This window comes from Chelonia mydas, chromosome 14 (assembly GCF_015237465.2).
Source record: "Chelonia mydas isolate rCheMyd1 chromosome 14, rCheMyd1.pri.v2, whole genome shotgun sequence".
NCBI lineage: Eukaryota > Metazoa > Chordata > Testudines > Cheloniidae > Chelonia > Chelonia mydas.
Genome location: NC_051254.2, coordinates 13,555,565 through 13,571,899, shown reverse-complemented (window position 1 = coordinate 13,571,899; position 16,335 = coordinate 13,555,565). Strand labels below are relative to the sequence as shown.

At 55.1% G+C, this 16,335-nt stretch overlaps 1 protein-coding gene across 5 annotated transcripts; it reads left to right on the top strand.

Moving 5' to 3' along the window:
* Positions 1–6,594: 6,594 nt before the first annotated feature.
* On the top strand, positions 6,595–15,773 carry RSAD1 (radical S-adenosyl methionine domain containing 1). 5 transcript variants are annotated; one of them, XM_037914428.2, is made up of 9 exons: positions 6,595–6,825; positions 9,015–9,148; positions 9,574–9,778; positions 10,046–10,411; positions 10,943–11,006; positions 11,301–11,448; positions 12,085–12,139; positions 13,629–13,732; positions 13,810–15,773. In XM_037914428.2, the coding sequence occupies exons 1-9, from the start codon at positions 6,694–6,696 to the stop codon at positions 13,916–13,918; spliced, it is 1,317 nt and encodes a 438-aa protein (XP_037770356.1). In that variant the 5' UTR covers positions 6,595–6,693; the 3' UTR covers positions 13,919–15,773. The 5 variants fall into 5 exon arrangements, 4 of the variants coding, with proteins under 4 accessions (XP_037770356.1, XP_043384388.1, XP_043384387.1 ...); XM_043528453.1 differs by lacking the exon at positions 13,629–13,732 and having other exon boundaries at positions 6,656–6,825; positions 12,011–12,139; positions 13,810–13,932; XM_043528452.1 differs by lacking the exon at positions 13,810–15,773 and having other exon boundaries at positions 6,656–6,825; positions 12,011–12,139; positions 13,629–13,733.
* The last annotated feature ends 562 nt before the right edge of the window (positions 15,774–16,335 follow it).

The following is a 16,335-nucleotide window of genomic DNA, read 5'->3' as shown; positions in this document are numbered from 1 at the left end:
TGTTAATAGAACAAGCTCGAAAACCAACCGCACAACTACTTGAGCTGACGCTGAGGAAAGGATATGACACTGCTGCCTTGGGGACTGGGAAACTTCCTGACGCCAGGCTCCCTTGAGTCAGGGTGAGATGTCCTGGGTGCAACTGAGGGCGGAGGCAGAGATACTCAGTGACTAGTGGAGCAGGGGTCAGGGGCTGGGGGTACCTCGGGTGACCAGATAGCAAGTGTGGAAATTCAGGACCCCCTTTTCTTTTTCATGAGGAGGGGTATAGTTGCATCTGTAAGACAAAGCCCCCAATATCGGGACGTCTGGTCACCCTAGGGCTACCTTGCTGGATGGTGAGGGGTGGGAGGTGAGCTAAAGGGATCAGCAGCACGCCCTGGATCAGCACCAGTCTGACACTCCACTGCCTGATGGAAGCGTTACCAGTGGGTGATGGTGGAAGTGGGGGCGAGGGAAAGGAGACGGAGGAAGAGGTGATGCACCGTTAACTGACTGTAGGGAGGCCGGCCCTTGCCAAAGGAAGGGTTGGGATAGGCATGGCACAACAGGAGCTGAGGCGGGGGTTCTCACAACAAATGTTTTGGTGGCCTCTCGGAGTGCGGCCAACAACTCTCGCTAGCGGCTGCTCTGACAAACCCGTCTCTGTCCCTGCCTCCCACAGCCCTTCAGCCAGAGCCCGCCCTGGGGAAGATGGGTCGGGAACTCACCGGCCACCTGCAAAGTCCCAGGCTCCCTCTGCCCTGGCCAGCTGCCCAGGGGAGTGCCTCAGCGAACAAAGGCCACAGCTGTCTACACTGACAAGAGACACCTCCGGCGCCGCGCACGCCAGCCCTACGGATCTCCAGAGGCGCTTCCCAGAGCCCCCGAGGAGGCAGGGCAGTGCAGGGCACCGATCCCGCTGGTGGTGTGAGTGCGAACACCAAGGCTGCTAGACAGTGCTTAAGAATGCACAAGTGCCCGAGAGATGGCACGGCCTGAATTCATGTCTCTTAACCCCTGCCCCAGCCCTGCCATTGGAGCTGAAGGCACACACGAGCTGAGGGTTCCAGTGCACGACTCCTTTATAGATGGGGGGGTGTTGTGTGTGTCTGCCCATCCTACTCCCTTCTCCTCCAGCAAACAGGATCTGCTCTTGCCACTCCGGCCCACGCAATTAGCCCATATCCAAGCCTTGCCAGCTAGTTTCCATTAGGAGACATGGATGATACAAAGCCAGTATTTCTGGTGCAATGTTGGTAATGTCCCAAGAAGGTGCCCAGAGCCCTATTTGCCTGAGCACAGTGGGCACAAACAACAGCGGGCAGTTTTCTTGCTCTCAGTTTCAGTCTGCCAAGCAGTCCTGTGCCCAAGGAGCTCTGTCCCTCGCAGCTCTCTCATGCCTTTCTCTCTCCCTTTCTGCTGGGTTTTTCCTCGACACACATGCATCTTGGCTCCTGCCTTTGCACCCAGTCCCAGGGAAATCCCTCAGGACACTCTTAGCCCCATTGTAAGGAGAGTGATCACTTTACATAAGCTATTACCAGCAGGAGAGTGGGGTGGGGGGAGAGAAAACCTTTTGTAGTGATAATCACCCATTTTTTCATGGTTTGTGTGTATAAAAACATCTTCTGTACTTTCCACAGTATGCATCCGATGAAGTGAGCTGTAGCTCACGAAAGCTTATGCTCAAATAAATTGGTTAGTCTCTAAGGTGCCACAAGTACTCCTTTTCTTCAAGCTTCATAGTGCAGCCAATTGTCTTGCAACAGCTTCAATTGTCTCCCGCTATCTCACCCCAGCCAGGGGCTTAATTGCTCCCTCCATTTAGCCTGAGAGTAGCTGGTTGATGCCCCCCTCAGCTTTAACCATGTCTGTGATGTTTATAAATAAAAGACTAGCTTGATGGCTGCCATTAACACCTTCCGGCATCACGCTCTGTCACTGAGACACCTTCCTCCTAATTGCGTGACCCTCAGGCACTGGGCAGGACACAGCACAGAATCCCATGGACTGAAAGACTGGAATTTCATCCTTTGTGTGTCTCTAGAAACCAGGACCGGAAGAGGCTTCTGCTGGGAAAGCCTTGCCTTCTGGCCCTGGTCCAGCAGCACGGGTGTTGCGTAACGGCCTGATAGGCCTTGCGGCACAGATTAACACGCAGCCGCTTTCTTGGGCGGACTCAGCGACGTGGCCACGCACAAGCTGGGGACGTAGCCTTTAGAAGTGGCAGGATAGGTTGGGCTGCAGGCCGTGGCACTGGTGGAATCTCAGCCATAGCAAAGGCTATGCTGCTGCCCTAGCTATGGGGAGAGGTGGGAAGAGCAGGAACAACAAACCCGAAGGCTGGTAAGTTTCCTAAGGGTTCAGGAACGAGACCTGGTACCCCAGTAGCGTCCCACCTACTATTCCAACGCACGGGGCTTTTCTGCATGATTGCACGAGCTAGAAGACTTGCTTTCACTCCTGGGCATGCAACCAAGATCAGCAGTGGCCAAAATGCATTACTAGATGACATCTGTCTGTTTTCCTACAACGTGAGCAGGTGGGCCCAGGTGAGATCCAATGGGAGAAGTGGCCACGTCACTAAAATCGCTATTACGTTTGCTACCTTTTTTGGCTGTGCTAGCAAAGAGGCCTAGGACTGAATAGGCACTGAGTGACTTATCTTCTCCCACAAGAAGGGTGTGAACCTTGACAGAGTAACTGGGGGAAGCCTTCATTGCTATTGTCTGTGCTACGTGCATGAGTTCAGAGGAGAGAGGACCTCAGCCTTGCTTTCATCAACTTGCATCAGCAAAGAATGTTTGGTTCTGGTCAGCTCTGGGATGAGAGGGATTGTAGAAGCCAGAACCAGCCAGAGTAGGGACCTGCTGCACTGGAAATGGGGTCAAATAGGGCCCAGATGGGGCCACCCTTCACCCCAGTGTCCCTGGGACTCTTCAGGGGAGACTCACACGTACTCTGGGGGCATTAGGACCCATGTGATACCTCCCTCCCCACTTGGCCTTGGAAAAACTGCAGAGAGGAGCCAGCCAGGCCCCAGCCCCGCTATGAGCAGCTGCAGAATCAGCCAGAGCAAGGAGGGACTTTCCGACATTCAGAGACCTTTCGACTGGATTTTTCTCTGCCAATTTCTCCAACCATTCCCCACCCCCCCGGTCTCTTCCCCTCTGCTTTATTACACACCTGCCCCTCAACCCTTCTCCACCCCTACCCTCACTCTTCTCTTTTCTTTCCATTTAGCTCGTTCCCTCCAAACTAACCCCACCAAAAACAAACGAACAAAAAACTGTGGCCCTAACATGTTTGCTGCCATCCCATTGGTCACTCTGCTTGTATGCGCTACCTCTCCCTCTGTGTCTGTCTGGTCTCTTTAATTGTGAGCTCATTGGGGCAGGGACTGGCTAGTACCCTGTACAGTGCCTAGCACAATAGCTTAGCTGGCCCGTAGTCACCTTCACAGTAAACACGATTAGTAAGACAGGCTGCTGCAGGAACTGGCGCTGGCAACTTGGCTGGTGGCGCTGGTCTCTCTCAGACAACACTAAACCAGTTTCCCAGCATGGGCTGCAGCAGTGGGATGCTGCAGCTGGTGCCATCTTTCAAATGAAATGTAAAAAGGAGCTACTAGCCTGTATTCATATAGCGTGCGGGCGTTAAAGATCGCATAGCACTTTAAGTAAGAGAGAGGGGATTCGCTCCAGTGTCTAGGTTTGGGATCTTTCCTTCTGCCCGAGCCAACTCCCTCTGCTATTTTGGCCGGCCACCCTGTTCTTCATTTCCTGCCCAAGACGGCTGTATGATGCTGAAGGGCTCTGTTAATGCAGCTGCCCGCGGAGAGAGGCTTTTCAATGGCGGGTGGAGTGGTTCATACGCTTGTAAAGCACTTTGGGATCCACCGAGCTGGAAGACCCAGGATAAATACACCTTGTTCTTACTGCTGACAAGCTGGAGCTGGGATCCACCGAGCTGGAAGACCCGGGATAAATGTACCTTGTTCTTACTGCTGACAAGCTGGAACAGCTCCAGTGCTAAATTCACTTGAAACCAGAAGGAAAAGAGACTTCACTGGCAAATGAAACCCAGGACAACACAGGTGCTGCCACGACTTCCCCCTCAGCTCCTCACAAAGGATGCTCCAGCTCCTTGCTCTTCTGGGCACCAAAAGTAGCAACTGCTGCCCTCACTTTGCTGTGCACACCTGACAGATATTAATGCGCTTTTCTGGCAGGTGAGACCTTCCAACTTCACCTTTGGCCCAAAGCCAAGCAGGAGACGTATGAGCCCAAAAGAAAGTGCTGAGAAACCCCCCTAGAGGTGGGAATTAAAGAGTGCAGCAAGGCAGGCCCCTCTCTCCCTCTTCACTAGTGCATAATTAGATTTCATTAGTTTAGCCGGTTACTACAGATGCGCCACCTGCTGTTTGGCTGTGGCAATTACTGGCGGGCCTGGTAGGATCGGCCTTTTAACGTGAGTTATAGATTTATCAAAGTGCGTCCGTGACAAAAAGCTCTGTACGCGGTCTACACAAACCCGGGTCCCCCAGCACTGCCTTCGTTCTCCTAGGCAGCCTCCCGCAACAGGCAACATTCTGAGTAAACAGCTGAGCTTTGCCCCCGGCCCTGACGGTCAAGAATATCAGGCTCTGTCACTCCTGGTGGTGTTGGCCAAAACAGCCCAGCAGATCCCAGCCATGGCAAAGAGCTTCTGAGGAACCAGGCAGGGCCCAGACCATAGCGAGTTATATAGCTCCACGCCACCGCCTCGAACTGCAGCTGGAAGCTACTGTGATCTTTGGAAAACAGATGGAACAAGCTCCCTGGGCTTAGCATTGCTATGGGGAGGGGTGGGGGCAGTGAGGCCTAATGGACAGCACACTGACTGGGACGTACGAGATCTCGATTCTGTTCCTGGCTCTGCCACGGGCCCACTGAGGTAACCTTGGGCAAGTCACGTCACCTGCCCGTGCCCCAGTTTCCCCATACGGATAATGGTACTGACCTCCTTTGTAAAGTGCTTTGAGATCTACCGATGCAAAGCACTGGATAAAAGCTGTACAGTGGTGTTGTGGCCATGTTGGTCCCAGGATATTAGCGAGACAAGGTGGGTGAGGCAGTATCTTGTATTGGACCAGCTTCTGTTGGTGAGAGAGACAAGCTTTGACCTCAGACAAGTCATTCCCCGCCCCTGTGCCTCAGTTTCCCCATCTGTAAATTGGGGAAATACTTTGAAATCAGTGGTTGAAGGGCACGGACTCAGAGGTAGGTATTACTAATTAAACACACTGTGCATACCAGAGGAATACCACCTGAGGAGTTAAAGAAAAGGACGTGACCAGCCAGGCCTCCCAACAGGGCTTGAAAAATGCACTCATTGACTCACTGCTGCCACGAGGGAAAGTTGCCCGGGTAATTAAGCTACTCACCGGTGTGTTTGCAGGATAAGGGCCTGCGTACATACTTTATAAGTACCAGATTATTTGATGGTTTCCTGACTAGAAAGTCCAGGCCTAGAGGGTATAAATTAATGAGACACAATATCCCCTTGGGAACGTTCCAGTCATTTAATTATACCTGGAAACACTTATTGTTAACGAAACGGCTTGGTTTTTAGTACTGAATGTTGGGGAAGTGAGAGTTGCCTGAAAAACAGGAGAGTGGAAAGTCCATCCCACGTGCCCCGGACACAACGGAGTCACCTTCTCTAGGCTGAGCTGTGTGTTTTCAATCAGGAACTTTATCACACCCTGGCCAATGTCACGCACGGAATGATGGGCACATGGCACCATACAATACCAACTACCAGCCTGCTGCCTTTGTGTGCGGCTGTTCAACAGAGTGGGTGCCGCACACAGAGCGTGTGGGAACGGACACCTCCAGCGGGGTTGTTACAGAGATTGGGACTTAATTCTATCCCAAAGCCCCCTTCTAAAGCTCACCCCAGCACCCAGCTCTCCTGCTTCCCAACCGGCCTCAACCTTCACACTGCAAAAAGGCTCTTTCAGTTATTTGTCCGTTTATACTGTGTGTAAGTGGGGAAGGCTACAAGAATGGGGGTAGAAACGGGGAGGGCGTGTGTGGCTGAGGTGAAGACGGAGTGGGGGTGGGAATGGGGTGAAAGGGTTGGTAGGGAATGGGGGAGCCATGAGATAAGAACGGGGGGAGGAAGGGGTGGCGGGGGGGGCAGGAACAGAGAGAAGGAAGTGGTGGTGGGGGGAGCTGTGGGTTAGGAACAGGGGGATGAAGGGGTGGCTGGTTAGGGCTGAGATCAGGGGGGTGGGAAGCAGGGGTAGGAAGTGGTGTTGGGGGCAGCAGGGGATAGGGACAGGGGAAGGAAGAGGTGGCTGGTTACGGTTGCAGGGGACCAAGTGGGGGCTGGTGGGGGAGCTATGGGGTAGGAACAGGGGGACGGGGGGCTGGTGAGGGCTGAGATCGGGAGGGGCGGTAGGAGCGGGGGGACGAAGGGGGAGCTCGGGGGTAGGAACAGAGGTACGCGGGGGGGGCTGAAATCGGAAGGGGCGGTAGGAGCAGGAGGGGCTGGTGAGGGCTGACGGGGAGGGGGGGAAGAAGCGGCCTGAGCGCGGCACTGGGGGCGGGGGCTCCCGGCCACACGCGCTCGGGCTCCGTAGCGGGGAAGCCCAGCAGGGGTCCCGGCCACACGCGCTGCGGAGCCAGCCGGTCCCTCCCCGTAACCGGCGGGGCGGGGCGGCTCATGGCGGCGCCGGGCTGGCTGCACCCTCGGGCCCGGCTGGCCGCGGCTCTGCACCGCCTCCGAGCGGCGCGGCAGCACCGGGCGCTGCAACCACCCCGCGCGGAGCCGGTCCAGGCGGCCCTCTACGTGCACGTGAGTGCGGGCCGGGCCACGTGTGCGCGCCCCCAATGCGCGCGCCCCGGGCCGGATCCTGTGCGGACGCGCGTAGCCGTGCAGCCCGTGCGGGCGCCCCTGGCCAGTGCCCTGTAGGACCGGGGGGGCTCCCTGCGACCTTGTGCGCGGCGGGCTGCGTGCGGACGGGAGCTGAGGCCCAGGGCGGGGGCGAGGGATGGCCCCTCTGAATGCGGCCGATCACCCTAGGGAAGGGCCGGGCGCCCCAGCCCGCGTCCTGGGACCCCACCCTGCTCGGTGCCGTTTGGGCTCCTGGGCCGGAGTCCGGGCGCGCCGCTGGGTCACCCGAGCCCCGTGCAGCCGGCGGGGCGCGCTGCGCCGCCTCGGCCGCCCTCGCGTTCTGGGAGGTGGGAGGAGGAGCGTGAGGGGGCCTGGGCACCCCACAAGTCCCCGAGGGGCCGGCTGTAGGGCAGCGGCAGGGGTCGTGCCCAGCTCAGGTGTGCGTGTGCTAACGTTGGTCAAGTTGGGGTGCTAGAATAGCAAGTGCAGGCTCAGCTAGCCGCCCCCTGCAAGCCCAGATCCTGGGGCAGGTGCCCTGGGGGCTAGACCAAGCCACCCCTGCCTGCAGGGTCACCCGGCTATTTTTAGGTGCTAGCTGGAGGTCCGCTAACCCGAGCTGGGAATTACACCTCCCGGTTGCAATGTAGACGTATCCTGAGTCAGGACAAGGCTTTGGCCTGTGTGAACCTCTGGGTCTGAACTTCTGTACTAAATGTAAGATGGTGCCATCTTTACTGAGAAGGTAACTTCCCCTGGATTTGAGTGAGGTCTCCGATATAACCTATGGCCTAGGTCCAATAGCTGGCAGTCGAAGCTAGACAAATTCAGACTAGAAATAAGGCACACGTTATTTAGCAGTGAGGGTAGTTAACCGTTGGAACAATGTACCACGCGTGGTTTCTCCATCACTGGATACTTTTAAATCAAGATGGGGTGTTCTTCTAGAAGTTCTCCTCTCGCTCCCGGTGGGGCCTGATCTTGGCTGGTCCCTGGGCACTACCATAATACAGTAGAACCTCAGAGTTATGAACACCAGAGTTATGACCCCAGTAGGGTTGCCAGGCATCGGATTTTCTACCAGAACGCCCGGTCAAAAAGGGACCCTGGCGGCTCCGGTCAGCACTGCTGATCAGGCCATTAAAAGTCCGGTCAGTGGCACAGCAGGGCCAGGCAGGCTCCCTGGCTCCACGCGGCTCCCGGAAGCAGCGGCATGTCCCCGCTCTGGCTCCTAGGTGCAGGGGCGGCCCGGGAGCTCCATGTGCTGCCCCCGCCCCGAGCACCAACTCCGCAGCTCCCATTAGCTGGGAACCATGGCCACTGGGAGCTGCGGGGGTGGCGCCTGCGGACGGGACATGCTGCCAGAGCGGGGACATGCCGCTGCTTCTGGGAGCCGCCTGAGATAAGCGCTGCTCGGAGCCTGCACCCCGCACCCCCTCCAGCGCCCCATTCCACTGCCCCAGCCCTGAGCCCCTCCCGCACCCAAAGTCCTTCCCAGAGCCCGCCCCCAACCCCTTGCCCCAGCCCTGAGCCCCCTTCCGCACCCCAACCTCCTGCCCCAGCCCAGTGAAAATGAGCAAGTGAGCGAGGGTGGGGGAGAGCGAGTGATGGAGACAGCAGGGGACAGAGTGAGCGGCGGGTGGGAGGTGGGCAGGGCCTTGGAGAAGGGGCAGGGGCGGAGCCTCAGGCAGGAGGCAGAGCAAGGATGTTCGGGTTTTCTGCAGCCAGAAAGTTGGCAACCCTCGACCTCAGTCAGCCACACCCCTCATTTGGAACTGGATATGTGCAATCAGGCAGCAGCACAAACAAACAAAAGCCAGGACAGCACAGTGCTGTGTTAAATGTGACCTACTAAAAAAAGAAAGGGAAAGCAGCATTTTTCTTCTGCATAGTGAAGTTTCGAAGCTGTCTGAAGTCAGTGTTCAGCTGTAAGCTTTTGAAAGAACCACCAGAACGTTTTGTTCGGAGTTATGAACAGCCTCCATTCCCGAGGGGTTCGTAACTCTGAGGTTCCACTGTAACCATATTCATAATACAAACAGGAATGAATTAAGGGAAGCCCTGTGACCAGTGTCACGGGAGGTCAGACTAGATGATCACTGTGGTCCCTTCTGGCCTTCGAGTCTATGAATCCTGGTCCCCGTGTCTCTTAGTGGCCGTACTGCCAGAAACGCTGCAGCTACTGCAACTTCAACAAGTACATCCCCCGGGGCCTAGACGAGGAGTCCGTGAGGAGCTGTCTCTCTCGGGAAGCCCAGACCCTGATCCGGCTCAGCCAAGTCCAGAGGTGGGTCCTGCAGCAGGAAAGGGGAGAGAGTGGCGGCTGGGGGAAGGGGAGGTAATGTGGTTCTTTGTGGCTTTACAATAGCAGCCAGGGAAAGCGGCATGTGGGAGGCAGAGGTGGTTAAATCCGCCCTGCTGTATTCCACAAAGGCTGTGCTGGCCTTTAGCTTTGCACCCGACCCAGAGCGGCTGGGGGGCTGGGCGTGGCTTCTTTGACACTGTTCCCCTTTCCTGCTGGGGCAGGAGCTGAAGCTGGGGCTTTGCAGTAAGGGTCCATTGAGGTCCGAGGGAGGGGACGTCCTGCCTGAAAGCAGGTGTCCCCTGGGGCATGGGAGGAGGATTCCTCCGGGGCAGTGAGTCTGGAGGTAGCCTGCACAGCAGCCCATTCACCCTGTGAGACTCCAGGCCTCTCTCCCCTCCGCTCGGCAGGATCAGCTCGGTGTTCTTCGGTGGGGGCACCCCGAGCCTGGCCAGCCCGCTCACCATCGCTGCTGTCCTGGAGACCGTCTCCCGCTGCGCCCACTTGGCGGCAGACGCCGAGGTCACTCTGGAAGCCAATCCCACCTCAGCAAGTGCCTCGCGGCTGGCGGGATTCCGGGCATCGGGCGTCAATCGCCTCTCCATCGGCATCCAGGTGAGAAAGCAGGAGATTTACCCTTCTTATCCTCAGGCACGCCCCCACCCCCCCCGCCCCCCATGCTCTTCTCTCAGGGACGCTCTCTCTACCTTCTCCCACAGGGTCCTGCTCTATCTCGCTCCCTCCTTCACTCTCTTTCTCCCTCTCGCTGTCTCCTCACGTGCCCTTCTCATCCCTCTCTGGGGCTTCCCCGTGCTCCCTCCCCCAAAACCTCTCTAAAGCAGCCTAAAGCACCTTGCCGCTGGTCATTCTTGTTCTCTGCAGTCCCTGGACGATGCAGAGCTGAGGCTCCTTGGGAGGGACCACACAGCTGATGAGGCTCTAGGGACCTTGGAAGAGGCAAAGAAGCTGTTTCCCGGCCGCACGTCCGTTGACCTCATTTTTGGCCTCCCCGGCCAGAGTGTTTCCTCGTGGGCCAGGGGGTTAGAAGAGCTGCTTCAGCTGTGTGATGACCACGTGTCTCTGTACCAGCTGACGCTGGAGAGGGGCACCTCCCTCTTCAAGCAGGTCCAGCGAGGCTCTCTGCCCGTGCCCAAGCAGGAGGTGGTGGCAGAGATGTATGAATCTGCCCGGGAGATGCTGCGGGACGTGGGATTCCGGCAGTACGAGGTCTCCAATTTTGCCAGGAATGTGAGTCCCTCCCCTTGGCCTGTCCCTTTTGCAGTGTGTCCCAGATCTAAGCGGGGGGAGAATAAACCCAAATAATTCAGAATGCAACTGGTGAGAGGATCTGAAGTCCCCAAGCAGGGGACGTGTTCCGGGGCGAGATGTGGGGGAGCAGACGCAGGCCCAGGGGAACTCTCTCTGGATGTTGGGAGTGGGGACGAGCACTGAGCATGCCCTCTGCTAGCAATGCTTGCTGAGATTCCCTCTCAGCAGGGAGCTGGGGTGGGCAAGGAAGCTGGACTGTCTTTTCAGCCCAGGAGAGAGATGGGAAGCCCAGCACTGAAAGAGGAAGCCCTGCTTACTCTGCACACTGTGAGAAAGATAAACCCAGAACCCCACGTGATGGGCCTGATCCTGCTAGGTGCTGAGCGCCTACCAGTCCCATTGAGTCCAATAGGGCGTCACCGTGCCAGAAGCCTTGGGCATCTTGCAGGAATGGGTCCAAAGAGATTTGATTCCTTTTCCTGGCTTACGGTGTGTCGTTTTCTCCTGCAGGGGGCGCTCAGTACCCACAACCTGTCCTATTGGCAAGGCAGCCAGTACATAGGGGTCGGGCCAGGTGAGTTCCCTGGGAAAGTAAGAGGCACATGGGATCTCACCAGATGGGGCTGTGTACAGAGCTACAAAGCAGCCTCTCCGCTGGGGTCCAGTTGACCTCTACAAGGAGCTGCTGTGAGGAAGCTCATCTCCCAGGGCACTGTTGCAGGGCCCTGAGTGATGACTGACCCTCGCAAGGCACCACCTCTCGCCCCCCAATCAACCCCATGGCTCTGACCCAAGGGCCAGTGCTGCTCTGGGGGTGATGAACTCCAGCAGGGAAGGGATGCTGCAGAAATGCTTGTCTTTATCCTAGGAGCTCATGGGAGGTTTGTGCCGCGAGCACATAGCAAGAGCCTTCGGGAAGCCAGAATACAGACCCTGGAGCCGGACAGCTGGATGAAGGAGGTGCTGGCCTGCGGACACGGGACCCGGAAACGGACTGTGCTGAGCCAGCTGGAGGTGTGAGTATTGGGGCAGGGCCAACAGTCGGCTCACCCCAGGTGGTGTCTGACTCCTCCTCCTCCTCCTCCTCCTCCTCAGCGTCTTGGTGCATGTGGCCTTTCCTGCAAGCTACTGAGATAAAATAACCTGGGTGCAGATCACTGGCCAGGACTGTGTGGCTATATCTCACCATCACTTCCCTGCCTTTTCAGGGCCTCGAGCATGGATGCCCCTCGATCCTGCCTGTACTCTGCCTGTGGCACATATTGGGTCTCCTGTGGACTGTGAGACTTTGGGCTAGTTTTGGTTGCTGGGCTTAGTGTGCGGGGGATGGGGGCTGGTGGTGGCCTGTGACATGCTGGAGGTCAGGCTAGATGATCTGGTGCTCCCTTCTGGCCTTAAAGGCTATGCTTCTAACCGAGCGGGAGCCCGATCCTGCCATTCTCCTGCAGGCTAAACTATGAAAGACGATGGGAGCTTTGCCAGCAGGGCTGCAGTCTCAGGCCCTTGAAGGAGAACAATGTGGGCAGCCTTTTCCCAGTTGCACTCAGGTGCTCCCCTTTGCCTTCCTTGCACCTTCAGCCCCAGATGCAGGACCACCTTCGGGAGCCCCCTGGTGACCCCACAGCCCTCCAGCATCGCTCTTTGTGTTGTAGGTTGGAGGAGGTTTTGGTCCTGGGGCTCCGCATGGACATAGGAATCACACACCAGGTGAGAGCTGGCTCTCGGTTGTAGCAGCCTGTCCTGCGGGGGTTTGAACTCTCAGAGTGTGGCTTTCGCAGCTGGCTCTGGACAGGGCAGCAAGAGGAACCATTTCCAAGGAGAGCTCTGGTCAAGTGCTGTGTGTGGACTGGCTCGGCAAGGAGTGGTCTGTTCTCTGCTGGGATTCTGAGCAGCTCTGGAACTCTCACAGGGATTCCCTTAGTCTGAATTGCCAAGATGTCAGCCCTTGGCCCAGTACAGCTGCTATGGGTTGAAAGCCCCAAGGGGCAAATGTTTAAAGGTATTTAGGTGCTTAGAGATGCAGATAGGCATTTGAAATCAAAGGGAGTTAGGCACGGGTAGCTTTTGAAAATCCCACTAAGTGCCTAAATGCCTTTGAAAGTTCGGCCCAAGGTCCTCAAGTCCAAACGGTGAATTCAGTAATTCCCCAAAGCTTTACAGTCAGGATACAGGTCCCAGTCACACGCGGTAGGACAGGATTTGATTGTTTGTGGCACCTTTGATATTCCAGTCTCACGTTTGGATCACACATTGCTGGGCACAGCATGCAAAGTACAGTAGAAGTTATCAACACCGGAGTTATGAACTGACCAGTCAACCACACACCGCAGTTGGAACCGGAAGTACGCAGTCAGGCAACAGCAGAGACCAAAAACAGTACAGTGCTGTGTTTAAACATAAACGGCTAAAAAAAATAAGGGAAAGCAGCATTTCTCTTCTGGGTAGTGACGTTTCAGAGCTGTCTGGAGTCAATGCTCAGTTGTAAACTTTTGAAAGACCCACCAGAACGTTTTGTTCCGGGTTACGGACATTTCAGAGTTATGAGCAACCTCCATTCCGGAGGGGTTCATAACTCTAAGGTTCGACTGTAAGTGCATTTACCAATACTAGATGCTGACCGTGCGGTGATTGGACGTGGCGGACAGGTTCTCCCACCCTTTAGCCCTGACTTCTAGGGGTGAGAGAGGAGTTCAGTCTCTGTTGGCCAGTCAGGGGTATTACCCACTGGGCCATGTGAACGGCTCCTTGGACTGCATGCCACAGCCAGAGATTTCAAGGGGCTTCTGTTCAATCCCCTTTTTTAATGGGCACCCATAGAAACTGCGCCTGCACTTCTGGCACCCTCAGCTGGAGATGCAAATCTTGTCCGTTAGGCAGCTGAGCACCTGATTTCTCTCTGCGGGATCAGGACTTTCACACTGCCCCCATCACCGCAGCATCAGGCACAGTCAGGGATTGAACCATCTAAATTAAGGGTGCAAAGCCAGGTGAGTGCTATTTTTGCAGGAGCAGTGCAGATGCAGAAAGGCAGGCAGCCCTGAGAAAGGCTAGGCCTCTCTGAGAGGCTCACACCCTTCCCTCTAGAGCTTTGTGTGGAATCTGTTACTAGGCAGGTGAAACTAACCCCACAAAATAAAAGATCAAAGCCCCAATAAACTCTCAAGTCAGTATTTACAGGGAGTCTCTCCCCCATCAGCACTGGCTGCAGTTTGCCACCAGCCTGAGCCTGTGGGACGTGTTTGGAACCTCAGAGGAAGTGAAAGAGCTGGAGGATCAGGGCTTGCTGCTTTTGGACAATAGGTAAGGGACGGACTGTGGCGGGGGAAGGGCCCTGTTCTTTGATGGGGGGGATGATCCATGTCCTGCTTTTTTCCCAGGGGGCTCAGGTGCTCTTGGAAAGGTTTGGCAGTGCTGGACTCTCTGCTGCTGACCCTCCTCAACCAGCTCCAGAAGTCCTGGGAAGACAGAACAGCCCATCGGACCTGAAGCTAGACAGTTCTCAACCAGGAAGCAGCAGCCTTTCCCAGCAAACTCCAGCAGTCCTGGATGGACAGGGGACCCGAAGACAGACAGATCTTGCATCCAATCTGGAAAGCATTGCAGCAGGGGAGGCCGATCCTAAGGAACAACTTGGCTTTTGGCTGAAGTCACTTTGGAGCCCTCAGTTTGCAAAATCCAGGACTAGGGCCAAATCCAGGCTTGGAGTAAATCGGTGCAATTTGCATCTGCTTATAGCAGAGAAGAAGCTGATTTGTTTGTTTTTTATGTGCACCATATTTGCTGAGTGGCTACTGCAGAAAATAGGGTAAAAGCATTTTAATTTTAGATTGAATGGAAAGATACATAATAGTGTGGGTTTCAGTGACTTAAACTACTTCAGTGAGGAAAGTCAGTCTCTTCTAACACGGCTGCTACTCTGAAACCAGTCTCTTCTCTGCAGTCAGCATGTGATACAATCTCCCTCCAGCAGATGGAGATAAGGAGTGAAGCAAAAATACTGCAATGTCAAACCCCGAGGAAGGGCGAGCAGGTCATTTCCTGCCCGACGCTTGCAGCGTGCTCTGGACTAAACTCCCCACAGTCAGCGCGGGCGACCGGGACCGGCTAGAGCTACCTCTCACTCTGGCCGAGTTTTCGGAAGCCCTCCGTCTCATGCCCACTAATAAAGCATGTGGGTGCAGCTTGTTCCCTGTCCCCCTGGTTTAGCTCTGTAGCACTTTTGACCTTTTACGCTGGTAAGATGGACAGGTGAGCTCAGGGCTCCCTTGCAAAGGCTGCTGGTTATTCTCTTTGCCTTTCGTTGGACTGTGCAGAGTAGCTTGCTGGTCTCAGCAGCTGCCCCTCAGTGCAAAAGCAGGGCACCCCAGGTTTAACTCCATCTTTCCCTGCCTGTCGTGGATAACGGAGCCACAAGCAGAGGCGATGTCACAGAGACACACATCCCCCCTGCCAGAAAGCTGGGAAGGTGCAGAATATGCAGCCCAGAATAATACATTACTGAGCCCCATTTTCTCCCAGGTGCAGTGACGCCTGGGGTATCAATTCACTTCTGGAGGGAATTCAGTGCCGCCGGGACAGCGCTGGGGAATGAAGTGCTTTTTGCCCACCAAATGGTTAAAGCATAGGCATTGGCAGGCCAAGGCTCTCCTACCCCACCCCACTAATACGCCATAGCCCTGACTTCGTGCTAAGAGGAGAGTTTGTCTTCAGTGGCCCTCTCAGCCCTTGGCCTCACTGCTGAATGGAACAAAGGTGTAGAGACCTGTCTTTAGACGGCAATTCATATGACAGTAGCACCTAAAGGCCCCCATCAGGGTCAAGGCTCTGTTGTGCCAGATGCTGTACATACACATAATAAGAGACAGTGCCTGCCCTGAAGAGCTTACAGTCTAAACAGACCAGACAGACAAAAAGTGGGAGGGGAACCAGAGGTCACACAGCAGGTCAGTGGCAGAGCCAGGAATAGAATTTGAGTCTGCTGAGTCTTAGTCCAGTGCTCTAGTCCAGGCTGCAGGACAGTGTCCAGCCCAGACATCACTTCCCTTTTAAACCAAAGCAAATGCACATATTACTGTACAGAAACTTCTGCTTCATTGTGGTCCTTGCATTCCCCATGCGGAGGAGACACAGAGGTGAGTGCCACATATCTTGGATCAGATTTAGGCCCATTATATTATGCCTAGCTTTGGTGAAGAGCTGTGCAGCTGTTGAGACGTTCCTTCTGGTCTCTGGTGAATGCAAAATGAAGAGCTCAGGCAAGCTTGCTGATCTACTCGGGTGTTCTGATTGCTACAGTCACAAGTAAGAAGTTTTGTTTTTAATAAACCAGCCTGTAATAGTTTGTCTCTGACTTAGTCTGGTAATTGTAGTTTAGCTGTAAGATCAATATTTGGATCCCGTGATAGATTACTCATGCAGTTTTCAAGACCTGGCGGCAGTTCAAATAGAGAATAATCATTTTAAAATATTAACTTGATTTTATTTGCAATTTGTCATGAACTCCTGGAAGATGAAGAGGTCAACAGAAAAGCATATTACCCTACAGACCAGACCAGACCAAACAAGGGTTCTTTGAGTGCTTTATAATGGAATCAATTCCATACTGGCTGGGCAGCAACTCTGTGGGCAAAAGCACCAGTCTGCAATGAGCAATAGCTCATACATAGTCCTGGATCACAGAACCTGCTTTTGATAGAGTGGATGTGAAAGCTGAGAGGCTCAGGTTAAATGTGATCGTTCTGTGCCACCAGAGATGGGTAGAAGGGATTGTCATTTTAACTTCTAATCGCTTATACAGCTTGAATTTAGCGCCCCTTTCATTCTGCAGTGTAGGGCTACAGTCAGCCTTGGGAAGGAGAAGTCCGTGTGTGGTCGTGGAACATTATGAATGACCTTCTGGCCCA

Bases quoted from the DNA above. Each gene is read 5' to 3' on its own strand.
- RSAD1 (XM_043528451.1), top strand. From the start codon at position 6,694: ATGGCGGCGCCGGGCTGGCTGCACCCTCGGGCCCGGCTGGCCGCGGCT. The intron at 9,149-9,573 runs GTGGGTCCTGCA...TCCGCTCGGCAG, and splicing joins CGGCTCAGCCAAGTCCAGAG to GATCAGCTCGGTGTTCTTCG. The intron at 12,140-13,809 runs GTGAGAGCTGGC...CTTTTTTCCCAG, and splicing joins ACATAGGAATCACACACCAG to GGGGCTCAGGTGCTCTTGGA.